This window comes from Geotrypetes seraphini, chromosome 1, assembly GCF_902459505.1.
Source record: "Geotrypetes seraphini chromosome 1, aGeoSer1.1, whole genome shotgun sequence".
NCBI lineage: Eukaryota > Metazoa > Chordata > Amphibia > Gymnophiona > Dermophiidae > Geotrypetes > Geotrypetes seraphini.
In genome coordinates this window covers 435,841,347-435,858,538 of record NC_047084.1, presented here as the reverse complement: position 1 = coordinate 435,858,538, position 17,192 = coordinate 435,841,347, and the positions used below count along the sequence as shown (strand labels likewise).

The window sequence follows — 17,192 nt, the reverse complement described above, 5'->3', positions numbered from 1 at the left end:
CTAAGAGGGGGCTCTAGCCAGGCACCCTACACTGTTAGTGGAGGCTATGTCTCATTATTACAGTTTCAGGTTTATAATATTCTGCAACCCTGTTTAAATTGTATCTGTTATACAGTTTTATAATAAGAACAGATTACACCTGTTCTCGGGGAGTATCCCCTTATCTCTTCCCTTTTCTGTGTTCTATACAGGAATGACTCTCTGCTTTTGTACGAACTGGAAGATAGAGGGGCAGTCCTGAGGTAAGAGGGGGGAGGGTCAAAAATATGCAAATGAAGCTTCCTATAAGTGATCTCATGAGATTGGATGCATAACTCGCGTGTCCAGGAATAGAATGTGGATTTACAAGTAAGAAGATTAGCAAAGGTAAGAACCTAATCTTCCATTATTTCCTTGCCCAAAAAAGCTTACAGTCTTTCTGTTTGTACTTGAGGCAGTGGCGGCTGAGATGTTGCCCTAGCTATTAAGAATGTTAGTTGGAGTTGAATACCAGATTCCTTCCTTTTCAGTTTGCTGCTTTGACCACTGTGCTACTCCTATTTGTTCCGGGATGATGAACCATGTAGCTGTAGGCTTATCTAAAGGAAGCAGCCGGGGAAGAGGGAGTGTAATTAGAAAGTGAAATGTAGAGGCAGGAAGAGTTTAGGAAGGATAACAAACCTCTTGCTTTTCTCCTATCTCTCACTTATTCATTTTTTTTGTCACATACACAGTTATGCAAATTCAGCCTGCTTAACTATCAAGTCTTGCAGCTTAATTGTGGCTTTTGACCCAGTATCATCATTTTTAGTTGATATGATTCACAGGATTTCATAAGACGTGTATCATCTTTTTAAGTGTGTTTTGCAGTGAATGAGTTGCCAATCCATCCATCCATGTGCATCTGTCTACAGGTATGCATGTGTGACCACAGACTCTTGTCTGCAGAGGGATTTGCTTCCACTGCCACTCCCTGTGGTAATTGGAGGAGCAGCTGGCATGTGTGCTTCTGTGTGCTGCTCTTGCTCTCCTGAGCAAACATTTTGTTGTGACTTGCTTCAAGCAGGCACTTCTTAACTTGTACAAATTTGTAATGAAATGATTTGACCCCTCAGTTCTAGATTATGTGCTTCCAGTATGGTTTTTATTCAATCTGGAGAATGTTGATTTTCAGGAAAAAAAAATCTAATCGACTATGGTTGCAAATTTACATTTTTGTCAAAGTTAAACGATTTCCCCAAAAGTGTGCACACTGTAGCCTCTACCAGTAACTCAAAGGAGAAAGATTTAGAGGTTTTTCATTTCATTTATTTCATGTTTTATTCTGCTTTTATCTAAAGCAGAGTACAAAAATAAACACATAATAAAAGCAATAAAAAATCACTAACAATAAAAAAACAACACAAAACAGAACAATGTACAGTCCACCTGCAGTATCCCTGTTTATATGCTGATTATAGCACCCTCAGTGTATCGTGCTGTTCTTCGAGGACAATTGACGCTCCCAGGGGGAAAAAAGGCCTGGAGTGGCCCGAAAGCCAAAAATGAAAAATATGTAGGTTAAAGTTTGACATGCTGAAGATAGAACTGAATACACAGATTTTCAGCTCCACGAAAACGAAGAACTGATGGTCCCATGAGCCAACGACGGGTGGTAAGGACCAACATGTGCATGGTATTGGCACTGCCAAAAAATTTAAAGTGACACGGCATTTGGTAATGTCTGTACTTGGTTCTGTGGATAGTATCACTCACATGTGAGAATATATGTCTGCTGTCCTTGGAGCACATCTGCTACAGGTTAGTATCTTTGCTTTTCAGGCATATATCCAGGCTTGACAGATTTATGAGTTGGAGTCTTTGGGGCAATTTTATAACTGGGCTGCCCCTTTCAAGTGATCCAAAGCTGTACAGGAAGCCCAGATTTCATTATAGAATACTAGGCCATTGGCAGGTGTAAAATAGTATGTTGAAGTGAGGCATGCTATGTGTGTAACTTAATAATCTCTTAAATTGCACGTGTAACTGTCAGCCTTGCTCATGTCCCTCCCCTGCTCTGCTTATGTGTGTTCCCTCTTTGCAATTGCAGTATAGCCCGTAGATGTGCTTTTGTAGAATAGTTAATATTGCACTTACATTCAAATGCGACACTCATCTGTGCCCTTTGCACTCAAGGCGCACATAATTACATGTGCTCAGTTTTAGAATTGCCTTTTACAAGTGTAAGTTTTTATCTCTGTGTTCAATGCATCCAATCCCCTAAAAGTACAAACTGCCTGAAATCAGCCAACATAGATTTTGATTGTAAGGGTACTTCAGCAAATTTCTGCCTGTTAAGGGACTGAAGTGCGGTCTACCATTGCCTTTAATTTTTTTCATTACAATTTTCGACAAGTACCAACCATATATTTTTTTCTCTGCAATGTGAATTCACTACCACACTTGAATATATCTTCCTGAATTAAACATATGTTTCTAATTGGGCTGTACTAAATATTTGTATTTGATTTCAGAATTTGGCTGCACGACTCATATTCCGTGAGAGCCTCTGTACTCATGTTACCCCTCTCCTAAAGTTACTTCATTTGCTTCCCATCTGCTTTCGAGTACAATTAAAACTCCTCTTACTGACCTACAAATGAATTCACTCGGCTGTCCCTCACTACCTCTCTTCAGTTATATCCCACTATGTTCCCCCCACAAGCTCAGCTTATCTGGTAAATCCCTTCTATATGTGCCCTTCTCCTCTGCCAACTCCAGACTCTGTCCCTTTTATCTTTCGGTGCTGTATGCCTGGAACACACTGCCTGAATCCCTATGGCGGGCTCCGTCTCTGGCAGTGTTCAAATCCAAGTTAAAAGCCCACCTCTTTGAGACTGCTTTTAACTCCTAACTCACTTTGGGTTTTGCATCCTTAACCCTATATGTCATGTCTTTCTATCCAAGTTAGATTCTTAGCTCTTCCAAGCAGGGACCGTCTATTAAATGTCAAAATGTGCAGCGCTATGTATGCCTTTCAGCGCTTTAAAAGTGATAAATAGTAGTAGTAGATTAGATTCATATATGTCCTGAGTACATTATTCATATTTGGCTGAATAGTGATTTAAATTTGAATATGAATAATCTGGAGCTCTACTAAATCCTACTGAAATAAGCACGTGATCTCTGATTTCATGTTGCTTTTTTATTTGCAATTATAAAGCTCAATGCCCATTATTTGTGTTTGGTCAAATAATATTATTCATATTCGACTGAATAGTAAAATGTGCTATTTGGTACATGGCTTAATCTACATTATTTTAAGGAAAATGATGCTCTTCTAATAAGATGAATTTCTTAGGCGTATCACTGTATTTTTTAAACTCTGACATTCCAAGGTAAATTTAAAAATACAGTAGCTGTGGTGATTTTCATACAGTATATACATTGTAGAGCAATTTAAAGTAATGGTTGTCACCCATATAGCAAAGTCTGTCGTGTACCATGTTTACTATAGCCTCTTAAATATGGTACACAATGTATATCCTAAGATCCAAACAGCTTCCTCCGCTTCCCCTTCAAAGAACATTCCAAATACCCAAAACCAATTAAGCTATTGAAAGCCAATAATGTAGGGTTTGTAAGACTGTCTTACAGTTCAGCAACCATAGAGAAAATATTTGTCACGAGGAAATTGACACCACTTACTGCAGTTTGGGATCATCTGAACTGCTCAAACAACAAAGCCATGTCCTTTCTTCCCCCTCCCTCCCTCTGGAAACAATGTGCACCTGGGCTTCAGTGTAATTAGTGGAGTCTTTAGAGCACTGAAAAGTACCTAACTATTTTCCACCTCAGTGGAGCTGGAAAATAGCTTGGCATATTTATGCCAAGCATAAAATTTATGCCGGCATCCTACCACCTCTTATTCCTCTATCCTGGAATTCCTCAAATCCATTCTCCACTAGATCCACGCAAAAATTAAAATTATCCTTCCCCTCCTCAAAAGGTATCTCCCTCGTCGGTAAACTCGGGTCCTCCCTCCACTTCAGAATCGCTCAGCTCTGGAATAGTCTCCCCTCCCCTCTCCGCGACTTGAGCCCCCTTCTATCATTCCGTAAGCTTCTGAAGACTTGGCTCTTCTCCAAAATGTAACCCGTCCCCCCCCTAGTACTATCACACCTAACCTCTCTCTTACTTACTTCTATAAATCCACTGGAGTTCCGTTCCCTTCCCTAACCATGTAAACCGTGTCGAGCTCCACCTGTGGAGATGATGCGGTATATAAACCCAAGATTTAGATTAGATTAGATTAGTTATTTTATGATCTGAAACTTGCCTCCCTTTCTTCACCTCAGCGGAAAATTGGAGGACAAAGCTGCTTGAGTTGAGCTGCAGAATTGCTGTTTGGAAATATTCTTGCTCTTCACTGTAAAGGGTGCTGTAGTTACTGGTCTTAAAGGAGCATGCAGTGAAGTTTGAAGTTCAGTGTTTCATCCCCTGTATTCAGAACAAGGCTGGAATTTGTTGAGGAGTAAAAGTTTTTCTCTGAGGACAATCAGGCTATAGATTCTCACATGTGGGTGATGTCATCCGATGGCGCCGACACGGATGTTGCCGAGTGTAATATCTCATTGAGGCATTTGGCAAAGTCCCTTCATGTATAGGATTACCAGACATCTGGATTTACCTAGACATGTCCTCTTTTTAGAGGACTGTCCAGGTGTTCGGACAGTTTCCTGTTCTAGAGGGAGGTTGAACTCTCTCTCTCTCTCTCTCTCTCCAGTCTAGCCCAGCCCAATCCTAACCCCAGAGTTTGAGTATGGCTCTTCCCTGTAGGTCTATGCCCATGTACCTCCTTTGACACTGCAGTTTCAAATTTTGGGCAGCTGGCAGTGTTGGTGACATGATCCTGCTGCCATCAGTCTATCCCAGAAATCTTTGCTCTGCAGCGACTTCCTCTTTACATTTGGGCAGGACACTGCAGAGCAGAGGCTACCAGGGCAGACCAATGATAGCAGGATCATGTTGCCAATGCTACTGACTGTCCAAAGTTTGAAATTGCGATACTTGAAGAGGTACATGGGGGCACAGGAGACTCTGAGAGCCTTACCCCACACTGGGGTGGTCAGGGTGGGGGGGCTGGAGAGAGAGAAAGAGAGAGAAGCTGTGCTGGGGAGGTGAGGCGGGGGATGGGGCATGGATGGAGTTGGGGGTCATGTGTCCTCTTTTTTGACTTAACAAATATGGTAACCCTATCTGCGCATGCACAAGTGCCTTCCCACCTTTCTTGCGTGGATCCCCCTTTATCTCATCATTGGTCGTCTACTGAGTCGTATCCCCACTCGCACTCAAATCTCTTGATGATAAAGCAAACTTAATAGTCTTCTTTGATGTTCCTTTGTCTCCAGAACTTTTCTGTTTCATCTAGATATAAAGTAGAAATCAATGACTTTGTGGCAAGTATTAAATAACAGTCCAAAGCAAACCAGCTATCTTGCCATGTATATCTCCAAATGCAAAGAACTAAACTTTGATATATAGACACTGGGGATATCTCAGAACGCTACTCTGAAAAATATCAGCGTAGCAGCACTCCTCACTGAGTTCACCCTGTGTATATCAAACCTAATATTTTTTTCTTTTTATATTTTATAGTTCAACTCGTAACTTGTCATGAAAATTTTCTTTAAACATATTAATTTTATAAATATTTCTTCATCTTTTTTGCTTATAAAAATTTCATCTTATTATTAAAGCATTCCATTTTCAAAAATTCACTAATGGATAATGCACTTATCTTATATATATCAACTGTGTGGCCGCACTGTTCCCCACCAATGCGTTTCGCCTTCTTCTTCAGGACAGGGTTAGTGCTGCAACTGTTGGCTTACACCATTCAATTCTGCCGCCGTTCTAACATTCAATTAATATGTTTAAAGAAAATTTTCATGATAAGTTACGAGTTGAACTATAAAATATAAAAAGAAAAAAATATTAGGTTTGATATACACAGGGTGAACTCAGTGAGGAGTGCTGCTACGCTGATATCTTTCAGAGTAGCGTTCCCAGATATCCCCAGTGTCTATATATCAAAGTTTAGTTCTTTGCATTTGGAGTTATACATGGCAAGATAGCTGGTTTGCTTTGGACTGTCATCTAGATATAGACAGATCCAGAACTGTAATCTCTTTGGTCCATCTGAAATTTCTTTACTTTCTGTACACGCAATTCACCTTTAAATCTTTCCATTCTTGAACTTAACGCCTTATGTTTTTCCTCATAACTCTCCTCTGCCTGATACTGTGACATCTCTTCTGATGATTTTTGTGTTACCTCCTGTATCTTTGGTTGCAGTGTCTTAATAAGCAACAATATTAAGTCAAGAGAACAGCGGTTAAAGATCTTGTTCTACAAAAATAGGGTCTGAGTCAAACAATTTAGGTGCACATGTCATCGTCAACCCTCTCGGAATAATTTCTTGGCAGCAGTACTCCACTAAGGAAGCACTATGCATGGGTGTTGTCTAGAAAATCTTTTGAAAGTGGGGCACTTTCTCAGTGGATCTTTTCACCTCTCATCTCAATATCATGGTCCCTCAGTTCTGCTGCAGGCTCAGGTCTCATAGCAGACTAGTGTCAGATGCCTGTTTCTTGTATGGATTTTCTCTAATTCCCTGAAACTCAAGCAGCTGCAGGGAAAAATGATCCTGATTACACCATACTTGATGAGGCACATCGGGTTCCATCTTCTGAAGTTGTCCTCCAGTGAAGATTGGATGGTTTTCCAACCCTCATCTTTCAGCATGAGGGGTTTCTTCTTTAACCCAACCTCCAGTCCCTGGTCCTTGTGGCCTGGATGTTGAGAATGTAGAATTTGCCTTCTTACATATGCTGAATGGTGTCCCAGGATCTTGCTGGTTTTCAGGAAAGGTTCCACTAAGAAGTTTTATACTTTTAATGGAGAAGGTTTGCTGTCTGCTGTAAGGGGCAAAGCCCTAGATCCTTTTATGTGTCTTACACAAAATCTGCTTGAATACCTCTTGTCAACATGTAGGCGGTAAGCCTATCTCTGTACAGCCTTTAGTTGTTTTCTTCTTGAGAGGTTTGTTGTTGACAGATCCCCCAGTCAGACCTCTGCCTATGTCATGGGACCTCAAACTTATCCTCACCCAGCTAATGAAAGCTCCTTTTGAGTTGCTTGATTCCTGTCATCTGAAGTACCTGACCTTGGAAAGCCTTGTTTTTCTTGTCACTGACTTTGACTTGAAGAGTCAGTTAACTTCAGGTTTTAGAAGCAGATCCACCTAAATGAGGTTTCTTATTAATAAAGTTCCTTCCTAAAGGGGTGTTGGATTTCCATTTTAAGCAGTCAATTAACGTGCCAACATTCTTCCCAAAACTTCATGCCCATCCTGGCAAAAGCACACTATACACTTTGCACTGCAAGTGAGCCTTAGCCTTCTATCTGAAGTGAACTAAAATGCATAGACACCTAGCTTTTTGTTTCTTTGGAGGCAACTATTGGTAAACACACTTTATCCATTTGACTGATAGACTGCTTGTCTTTCACATTTGTCCAGGCTGGCCTGATTCTAGAGGGTCATGTCATGGCTCACAATATCAGAAATGTGACTGCATTGGTAGCCCACATTTTTGCTCTGAGCAGAATATTCTGGAGTGACAGTTTGGTGAGACAGTCCTGCAGAATGTTATTAGGTGACTAGAATCCAACTCCACCCTCCCAGGCCCATTTTATTCTGTTCCAGGCTGTACCTTCACAGCCAGTCTATATATAATTTCAGACTACTCCAGAAATGGGAGCTGGAAGAAGAGAAGCATTGGATAAAACATTTTTTTCATTGCTTGTTTAATTCAGAGCTGGAAGGTGAGTCTGGGAGGCAGTCTCTTCTGGTAAGCAGAGTTAAAGATTCATAATCTCTTATCTGAAATTCTGAAAACAAAAAATATTTTTTTCATGGAGGTTGTCTGCACAGCAAAGCTCGTTTTTGGTGCCAAACAAGCCCAGTTCAACACATGCTCATCCTAGAAGAGCTGAAGATTTCCCTGTGAGTAACAGTGAGGAGCAGAAAAGGAACAATATTTGCTGATTAGTATGGATAAGCTGTGTAGTTTTTTTTTATAAGTTCCTGATTCCTAATCTTCTTAACTACCATTCTGAAATCTGAAAAATTCCAAATTGTGTTTGATTCCAAAGAATTTCAGATGAGAGATAGAGAAGGCTAAAAAAAAGGATAAATAAGGCAATTTAGACTTTACCAGCTGCCATAAATATTGGCCACCAGGATCCTGTTATCAGTATTTTCAAGTGAGGTAAATATTGCAAAGGAGAGATGTGCATCAGAACTTGAATAGAGCTCTGATAGAGAATGGAATGCAGTTGTTTAAGAAGAAGTATGGCAGAAAGTTAATTTTGATAATCTAAAGGGCACTGGGGAGGTATTAGGCAGTATCAGCCACATATGAACACGTGTGAGACATAGCTAGGGAAACAATTCAGGAGGAGGGGTGTTCTGTTCACAGCTATAGTTTATTAATCTTTATATACTAACATAAGAATAGCCTTACTGGGTCAGACCAATGGTCCATCATGCCCAGTAGCCCATCCTCAAGGTATCAGTATCTAGAAAAAACCCAAAGAGTAGCAACACTCCATGCTACTGATCCAGGGCAAGTAGTGGCTTCCCCCACATCTTTCTCAATAATAGACTATGGACTTTTCCTCCAGGAAATTGTCCAAACCTTTCTTAAAACCAGCTATGCTATCCGTTCTTACCATAACCTCTGTCAACGCATTCCAGAGCTTAACCATTCTCTGAGTGAAAAAATATTTCCTTCTATTAGTTTTAAAAGTAATTCCCTGTAACTTCATTGAGTGTCCCCTTGTCCTTGTAATTTTTGATGGAGTGAAAATCGATCCTCTTGTACCTGTTCTACTCCACTCAGGATTTTGTAGACTTCAATCATATTTCCCCTCAGCCATCACTTTTCCAAACTGAAGAGCCCTAACCTTTTAAGTCTTTCCTCATACGAAAAGAGTTCCATCCCCTTTATCATCTTGGTCGCTCTTCTTTGAACCTTTTCTAGTGCTGCTATATCTTTCTTGAGATAAGGAGACCAGAATTGAATGCAATACCTACTCCTACTTTATGCATACTCCTGTAATTAGTAGCAAGTTATAAACAACTGCAGTATAGCATAGGAAGTATACTATACCTTAAACCAGTAGTAATATTCAGTTTGGGACAGGGAAGGAGTGGTCTATACTGGAAAGAGTATGGCAAGAGGAGAACAATTGAACACGTGGGAGTATGAGATAATTCAGAAACTCCAGTGAAGAATATGGGATCAAGTCATCCAATGGATGAAAATGAATTGAAGAGGTTGCCCAGAGGTGAATTTGTTAGGATAACTATTGAATACTTGTTTCTCCAGAAACAAGTTAAAGCCTACTCTATTTTTGTTGCTTGTGGATGTTGGGGATTTAGGTCAAGATAACAATAGCAAGGGTTTAGAGACAGGAAGACAGCCTTGAATGGAGAGCTTAATATGAAAGTCTAGATGGTTCAATACCAGAAAATTTGGACCTGTGTGGAATTAGTGTAAAATGCAAAGAATAGTACAGGGGAAAGAGGGGATCCTGGAGCCTTTTAAAGAATCCTCTTGGTAATTTGTCTTGGTTGGTGCAGGCTAATAAATCCTGTGGGGCATAGTTCAGCCAATGGACTCTGCTTTTATTTAGCCAGGTCTCAATTGCAGGTATTCCCAGGATATCTAAGTAGCATTCATTGTCAACATCATGGATCATAGGAAACTGGTATGTTTGGAACCCAAAAGGTATTTCACTGTCTCTTGTTGTCTTCCTCTTTGGTATACTGTCATCTTTGTAGATGAGATATAAGATCTCCTTTTAGTCCCCCTTCCTCCTCCCACATGTCATCTCGTTTGTCGAGGGCCACAATCCAGTTGGTTTTCAGGATTTCCCCAATGAATATGCATGAGATCTATTAACATACAATGAAAGCAGTGCATGCAAATAGATCTCATGCATATTCATTGGGGAAATCCTGAAAACCTGACTGGATTGTGGCCCTCGAGGAGGGACTTTGACATCCCTGGTCTAAACACTAAGATTTGTAATACATAACCAGCAGTGCTCAGCTTGATGTTTAACCAAACATATAAGCTCTTAGCTTCCTCTGTACAGCCTACCAGATTGACCCAGCTAAGTGAATATTCCCATCTTAGCTGTCTTCTAGAATGAAAACCTATGGTGGCTTGGCTTCACAATTTCCCTTTCTCACAAATGGTAGTAAGCATATTGAGGATAGGCTTTGATTGTGCTGGAAACACAGGTGAGTGAGGCGCTATAAAAGAATTGGGCTTGGCAGCTGTGCTGGCTGCACAATTGGTTGATTTAGGAGTACACTTGCCCAGGAGACAGGAAGATTGGTGGGTATATTTTATTAAGTTTACTCTTTGGTAATATACAATTTTTACTTGAGAGTGTGGGGCTTGGTTCAAAGTTGAGACTATAATAGCATACAGAACTTGGGCTAGGAGGAGCTTAACATGAAATACCATAGAGCAGGGGTATCCAACCTTTTGGCTTCCCTGGGCCGAATTGGCTGAAAAAAATTTTCTGGGGCTGCACAAATTCTGCAGCAAGACAGAGGAGGGAGCCGGCAAGACGGTAAATGCCCGGGGGCAGCAGAGGAAAACACTGCGTTGCCCTCTACCAGGGCCACACAAAATACTTCACGGGGCTACATGCGGCCCTCAGGCTGCAGGTTGGACACCCCTGTCGTAGAGTAAATGTAAAACTTACCATATGACAGCACAGTGTATCCCTCCTCTCATTCTCTCCCCCCTCAAAATAAACTATAGTTTGAGATTGACCCATAGCACTCAATAGTAGTGGTTGGGATTTAATTGTACAAGATATTTTGAGTTTAGTTTTTTAAGGTGAACTATTAGCACACTTGCAGTGGAACAAAGTATTTCAAATCTTCTATCAACTTTGGTTCAAACAGTGATATCATTAAGAGAGCTTTCTCTTGGGGATAGGGTTTATGGAGAGACCAGCGTTGGGTTGTACCATGTTCTTATCCTCACACTAAAATAAGTAATAAAAATTTGCCTCATATCAATCTAGCATGCTGTTTGCAGTTGGGATAAAGCTACTGTGATGTATTTCTCTGCTTCTTCCAGGTTTAATCTTCAGGTATCCTGAGGAAGATTACGAGTCCTTTCCGCTGTCCAATTCTGTGCCTCTCTTCTGTCTCCCCATGGGAGCGACTATCGAGAGCTGGGCCCCCCAAACCAAATATCCACTTCCAGTGTTCTCAACATTTGTACTGACTGGATCTTCTGCAGAAAAGGTACATGAAAGCAGTGTAGTAGAGAGAGACAGGGCCCAGGGGATAAAGATTATACTTCTTACTGGTATGGAAGTACTGCCTTAGTCTGAAGTGTTTTGTAGAGAATGATACAGTGAGAAACGAACAGCACAGCCACATAACTCCATGAGCGAAACAGATTTTTTTTTCCACATAAGTTGTTATGAGTGCTTTTATTTGGCATTTTACAGTATTTTTTCTTTTGGAAGTTAAATGCTTAAGCACCACCTACTGGATTACCACCTATACCCCTGAGGCAAGCTTCCACTTCGAAGCCAAAACACAGACCGTGTTTGTTGGGTCTGGAAGAAATTGAAAGAAAGACTGATTAATTTGTCTCAAATATTTTGTTCAATAGTATTTAATAAACTGAATTTTATCCCAGGTTGATGTGCACAGTTTTTTCCCCACTCTTTCTTCTATTATACACTTGTTGTGGGGTTGTTTACCTTGTTCTTTTGGACTATAGGTGAATTTTCTTCCAATTGCCAGAAACAATAAGGCTAATGGTTCTTACTTTTTGAAGTCTCGCACTAAATTTGGTTATTCACTGGTTTAGTTACTTTCAAAGGCAGTAATAAACCTCAATTTTTATGCCAGAATAAGTGCTTTATGATCCCAGTCTTTCAAGTTTACTGCTAATGCTCACTGTATTCCTTGTATCATTCTTTATCTGAGTGGATTCCTGGTCCCTTGCTGTCCAGCTTCTGACCCTCTGATATAATTTAGGAAGTCCTAATAGTTCTCTAAGTGGTAGACACTGGTATACATTTTTCTTCTGTCAACTACATATTATTCTCTGCAGGTCTATGGTGCTGCTATCCAGTTTTATGAACCTTACCCCCGGAACCTGTTGTCGGAAAAGCAGCTCACGCAACTGGGGCTTGTTACTGCTGTGGAAAAGAAAGCTGTGACCTCAAAATCCATCCATTCCAACAAGTGCATCTGCCTGCTCTCACATTGGCCTTTCTTTGAAACCTTCCGCAAGTTCCTCATGTTTATCTACAAGCTGTCTGTGTCAGGGCCTCACCCCCTGCCAATTGAAAAGTGAGTGTAGTCTTGTCTTGCTGTGGGACCTTTTTGTGCTCAGGTGTTTCTCCTGTTCTAGGCCTTTGGTGGTATGGAAAAAGAGAGAACCTGCAAGCATTTGGGTTATAAATTATGGTGTTCTTTAAAATGCCTTATTCTAAATCCCTTACACTCTTCACATTCATTCCCATTGCAAATAGCAAAGAGTCTATTATATTAGTGCCTGTGAGATATCCGACTGCCCCTGGAACACTCAAGTTCCCCGGGGTACAATTCCTCATTCCTCCCAGTACGGCACAACTTTGTATACGGCGGCTTGTAAATGAGATGAAGAGTTATAGTAGTTCCCCAACCTTGACAAAGAATGAGCGAAACGTGTTGATGAAGGGGATGCATTAACTGAAGGCTGAAAAGCTAAGTTATTAAGCTATCGAATTAAATTTTTGAAATGAAATGAATAGTGATAAACTTAAATGTTTAAATTATTCAAACTATGACAGAAAAAGAGATAAATAGATAAAAAAGAAAGTTGTGTCATACTGGGAGGAATGAAGAATTGTACCACGGGGAACTTGAGTGTTCCAGAGGCGGTCTGATATCCCACAGGCACTAATATAATAGACTCTTTGCTCTTTGCAACGGGACTGAATGTGAAGAGTGTAATAGCTTGTTGCAATAGAAGTGGAAGTAAGAAAAGATGGCTCAGATGCAAGTAAACCAAGAATTATTCTAAATCCGGCATATGGTTTGCCAATTGTATCAGTAGCTCCTTTATCAGCTGACTAACAACAGTGCTTTTATATTTTGTCTTCTTATGCATAATGCTAGAAAAATCCTTATACAAGAAGGTGATGCTCCAGGCTAAGAAACACACCCGAAAGTTTCATTGAAACAAGCCACACACACTAAATTAAAATAAAAAAGTCCATATCCATGCCTCCATCAAGCTCTAGTTTGAAATGTTGAAAGAGGCATATTCATTTAACTTTTTTTTTTTTTTTTAAATCTTTATTCATTTTTAATCTTTCAACAAGTGTACATATTAAAACCATACATAGTCTTGAAAACATCACTTGTAAATCTATCAAGAAAAACAACAATTGTATATATATAAACCCATAACCCACCCCCCTCCCCATTATTATTATTAATATACACAATATAATAAGAACCCTTCCCCCTCTCTATTATTCATGGTGTATATTTCAATAGAATAACTGGTGTTTAATCATCACAAAAAGATGTTAATGGCCCCCATATTTTAGTAAAGGTCTTATAATTTCCATTTTATACAGCTAATTCATTCATTTAACATTTTTAATATGAGTGTAGTATATAGTCTTTTTAGTTAGAACATAAGAATAGCCTTACTGGGTCAGATCAATGGTCCATCAAGCCCATAGCCCATTCTCACAGTGGCCAATCCAGGTCACTAGTACCTGGCCAAAACCCAAGGTGTAGCAATATTTCATGCTACCAATACAGGGCAAACAGTTAAATTCATTTTTCTTGTACTTCCACCATTGGAGTCAGACAGAACCAGTTTTAAGTAATGCTGAGCTAGCCTGTGTAATGGCCTCACTACTAGAGAATGACACGGGGAAAAAATCTGTCCCCGTCACTGCACCGTCCCCGGCCCACCATCCTCTGCAGCGCCCCGTCACCGCCGTTCCCTTCACCGCCCCGTCACCATCACCGCCATCCCTTTCACCGCCCCATCACCGCCACCGCCATCCCATTCACCGCCCCGTCACCGTCCCCGTCTAGCACCCATCTTCTTCCCTCCTCTCCCCCATAGTCTGGCATCTGTCTTCTTCCCTTCCAGCGTCTTCTCCCCACTCTGCCTTCCACATTTCCTTTCAGGGTCTGTTCCTCTCTACCCTCTTTCAATGTCTGTTCTACTCCTTTCCACCACCACCCTTCCCTCCCTCCTTTACCATCTGTTCCTTTCTACCATCCTTCTTTCATATCTTCTATCAGTCCCCCCACCATCACTAGCAGTCTCTCTTCTCCCTTACCATGAGCAAATAGAACTTCTGAAAATTGTATTGCTGAGGCATTATTTCTAGTACGCCTTTTTTTCCAGATGGATAATGACATCAATTTTATAATTCTTACTGTCTGCTCTGATTTCATTCACAATTTGGTTTGTGTTTTGTACCTGAGGATTCCATGAGACATTTAACCTTTTCCTGTCTCTTCTGTGATTTCAAGTTGATTCCTTCAATAATGGAGTCTCAAGGCAGTAGCAGTTTTCTATTTTGGGCTCTTTTGACATTGTTTAAGGGATTTCTTGTACATTTGGTGCTGGTCTTCTTTGATGAGGTCACTTCAGAATCTATTTCCAAGGAAGAGAAACTTTTTCCCTTTCACCCCCTCCTTCCTTGTGTGAGCCGGAACACGCGGTCCCCGCAAGCAAGTAACTTTATATCATTTTCATTCTATTCATTCATAGAAATTAAAGTCTAGATAATGCCAGTCACATAACAAAACATGATTTTACAAAAATAATTCCCTGCACAGTCAAGCCTGCAAGGATTACTAGATGTCTTTCAGCAGCTCCCCTCCCTCCCTCCCTCCCCCTTACCTTTGTGGCCAAGTCAAAATGATCTACCAACAATAAAATTTTAAAAACACAAAGCACGCTGTACGCAGAGAAAATGTTAATTATCATTTATATTCTGCGGGTTTTCAAAGAGGTCAAGGCAGATGACTTTATGCAATATCACCTCAGTAACAACTATACAAAAATTGACAAATATTCCCCCTCCCTTTTTACTAAACTGCGATAGCGGTTTTTAGCGCAGGGAGCTGCGCTGAATGTCCCACGCTGCTCTCGACGCTCATAGGCTCCCTGCGCTAAAAACCGCTATTGCTTTTTAGTAAAACGCAATATAAATTCTCAAAACGGACACATTTTGATCACTAAGTTGAAAATAAAATCATTTTTCCTACCTTTTTGTCTGGTGATTTCAGGAGTCTCTGGTCCTTCTTCTGATCCTTCTTCTTTCTTCTCCTGCACCCTCCTCTTTCTTTCTCTCTCCCCCTGGCTCCCCTCTTTATTTCTGCCTTTCTTTCTCTCTCCCCCTGGCCCCCTCTTTATTTCTGCCTTTCTTTCTCTCTCCCCCTGGCCTCCCTCTTTATTTCTCTCTCCCCCTGGCCTCCCTCTTTATTTCTCTCTCCCCCTGGCCTTCCTCTTTCTTTCTGCCTTTCTTTCTCTCCCCCTTGACCCCCTCTTTATTTCTGCCTTTCTTTCTCTCTCCCTCTTGACCTCCTCTTTATTTCTGCCTTTCTTTCTCTCTCCTCTTGGTCCCCCTCTTTCTTTCTGCCTTTCTTTCTCTCTCCCCCTGACCCCTCTTTATTTCTGCCTTTCTTTCTCTCTCCCCCTGGCCCCCCTCTTTATTTTTTCATTTCTTTCTCTCTGCCCCTAGCCCCCACAAAGCCATCGTGCCAATTTCTCCACTTCCACGATTCTTTCCCTACCCTCACCCCCAAGCCAGCAGACGATTTCTCCCTGTTCCTTCCCTGATGTCCTGAACATCGGGCAGCAGCAGCATTCACAATTCACTGCTGTTGCCCGCTTCAGGCCTTCCTCTCTGTCAGGTCCTGTCGTCATGAAAACAGGAAGTAGGCAGGACCTGGCAGAGAACAAGGCCTGAAGCCGGCAACAGCAGCGAATTGTAAACGCTGCTGCTGCCCGAAGAAGGTAATGGAGCACCGAGGCAGACCACTTCTCCCCCCTCCCAGCTGAACCCCCGCTGACCCTCCTATCTCCCCTCCCCATGAACCTTTCCGACCCTCCCAGCGAGAGCAGCAAACCTCCTTCGCGGCTTTCTCCTCCCTCTGCCGCGTCATTGATGACATCATCAGTGATGCGGCAGAGGGAGGAGAAAGCCGACGCTATTGGAGGGAGGTTTGCTGTTTTCGCTGGGAGGGTCGGAAAGGTTCACTTGGGGGGGAGAGATAGGAGGGTCAGCGGGGGTTCGGCTGGGAGGGGGGAGAAGCGGTCTGCCTCGGTGCTCCAAGGCCTGGCGCCATTACCTTTTTCGCCCCTCCCCCCCCCCCCTTTGGTACGCTACTGCTCTCCAGCTCTCCTTAGTTTGCCGGTTTTCTTTTTCGGCGACCGGCACGCTTTCAAAGAGCTAATTTTCATTCCCCGTTTTTGGCGGGTTACCCGCAGCTAGACGCAGTAGCCGCGGGTAAACCGCCACCGTGTCATTCTCTACTCACTACTGCTGGCATCTACATTGCTGGAATATAATGTCTGGCAGTTTAGACTGAATTGCAGGGCATTTTAAGAGATTTCAATCAAACCAGGGTTTATCTATTTAGGAAGCCTCCAGCATGGTCACTTACTGCATTCTCTTCTTGCCCCAGTCTTTTCACCCTTTATTGGTTGAGCCCTGAAAGTCCCCTTTTATACCTTCACTTTCCCCCAAACCCTTCCCCCAACCTTTTAAGACTTGCCTCCCACTTTTCCACCTACTCTCTCTGGCTGTGCAGTAGCATCTTGTATGTAAATCAGGTACTGCTGTACAGTATGTATTGGAATGTCTGCAGACCTGAAACTAGTAAGCCTACAGCACGAATCTGGCGAGCACATGTGAGCAGCACAGCCAACAAGACAGATTGAAATAATTGGTATGGCAGTAATTAAGAGAGTATTTTCCTGGGTTTTTTTTTGGTTTTTTTTTTTTAGTATAAAAACATAAGCACATTCTTAGAGAAAAGTGTGTGTATGGGGGAGGTCTACAGGTAACAGCAGAAGGGAAAATTCAGTCCAGCA

At 41.6% G+C, this 17,192-nt stretch overlaps 1 protein-coding gene across 7 annotated transcripts in view; it reads left to right on the top strand.

The window, feature by feature from the left end:
• DENND4C (DENN domain containing 4C) overlaps positions 1-17,192 on the top strand; it is a 318,792-nt gene that overhangs the window by 100,505 nt on the left and 201,095 nt on the right. For all 7 annotated transcript variants that reach the window (XM_033919674.1, XM_033919664.1, XM_033919681.1 and 4 more), the window contains 2 exons: positions 11,190-11,359; positions 12,183-12,424. In XM_033919674.1, the coding sequence (XP_033775565.1) occupies positions 11,190-11,359; positions 12,183-12,424 (412 nt within the window). The remainder of the gene's footprint in view (positions 1-11,189; positions 11,360-12,182; positions 12,425-17,192) is intronic.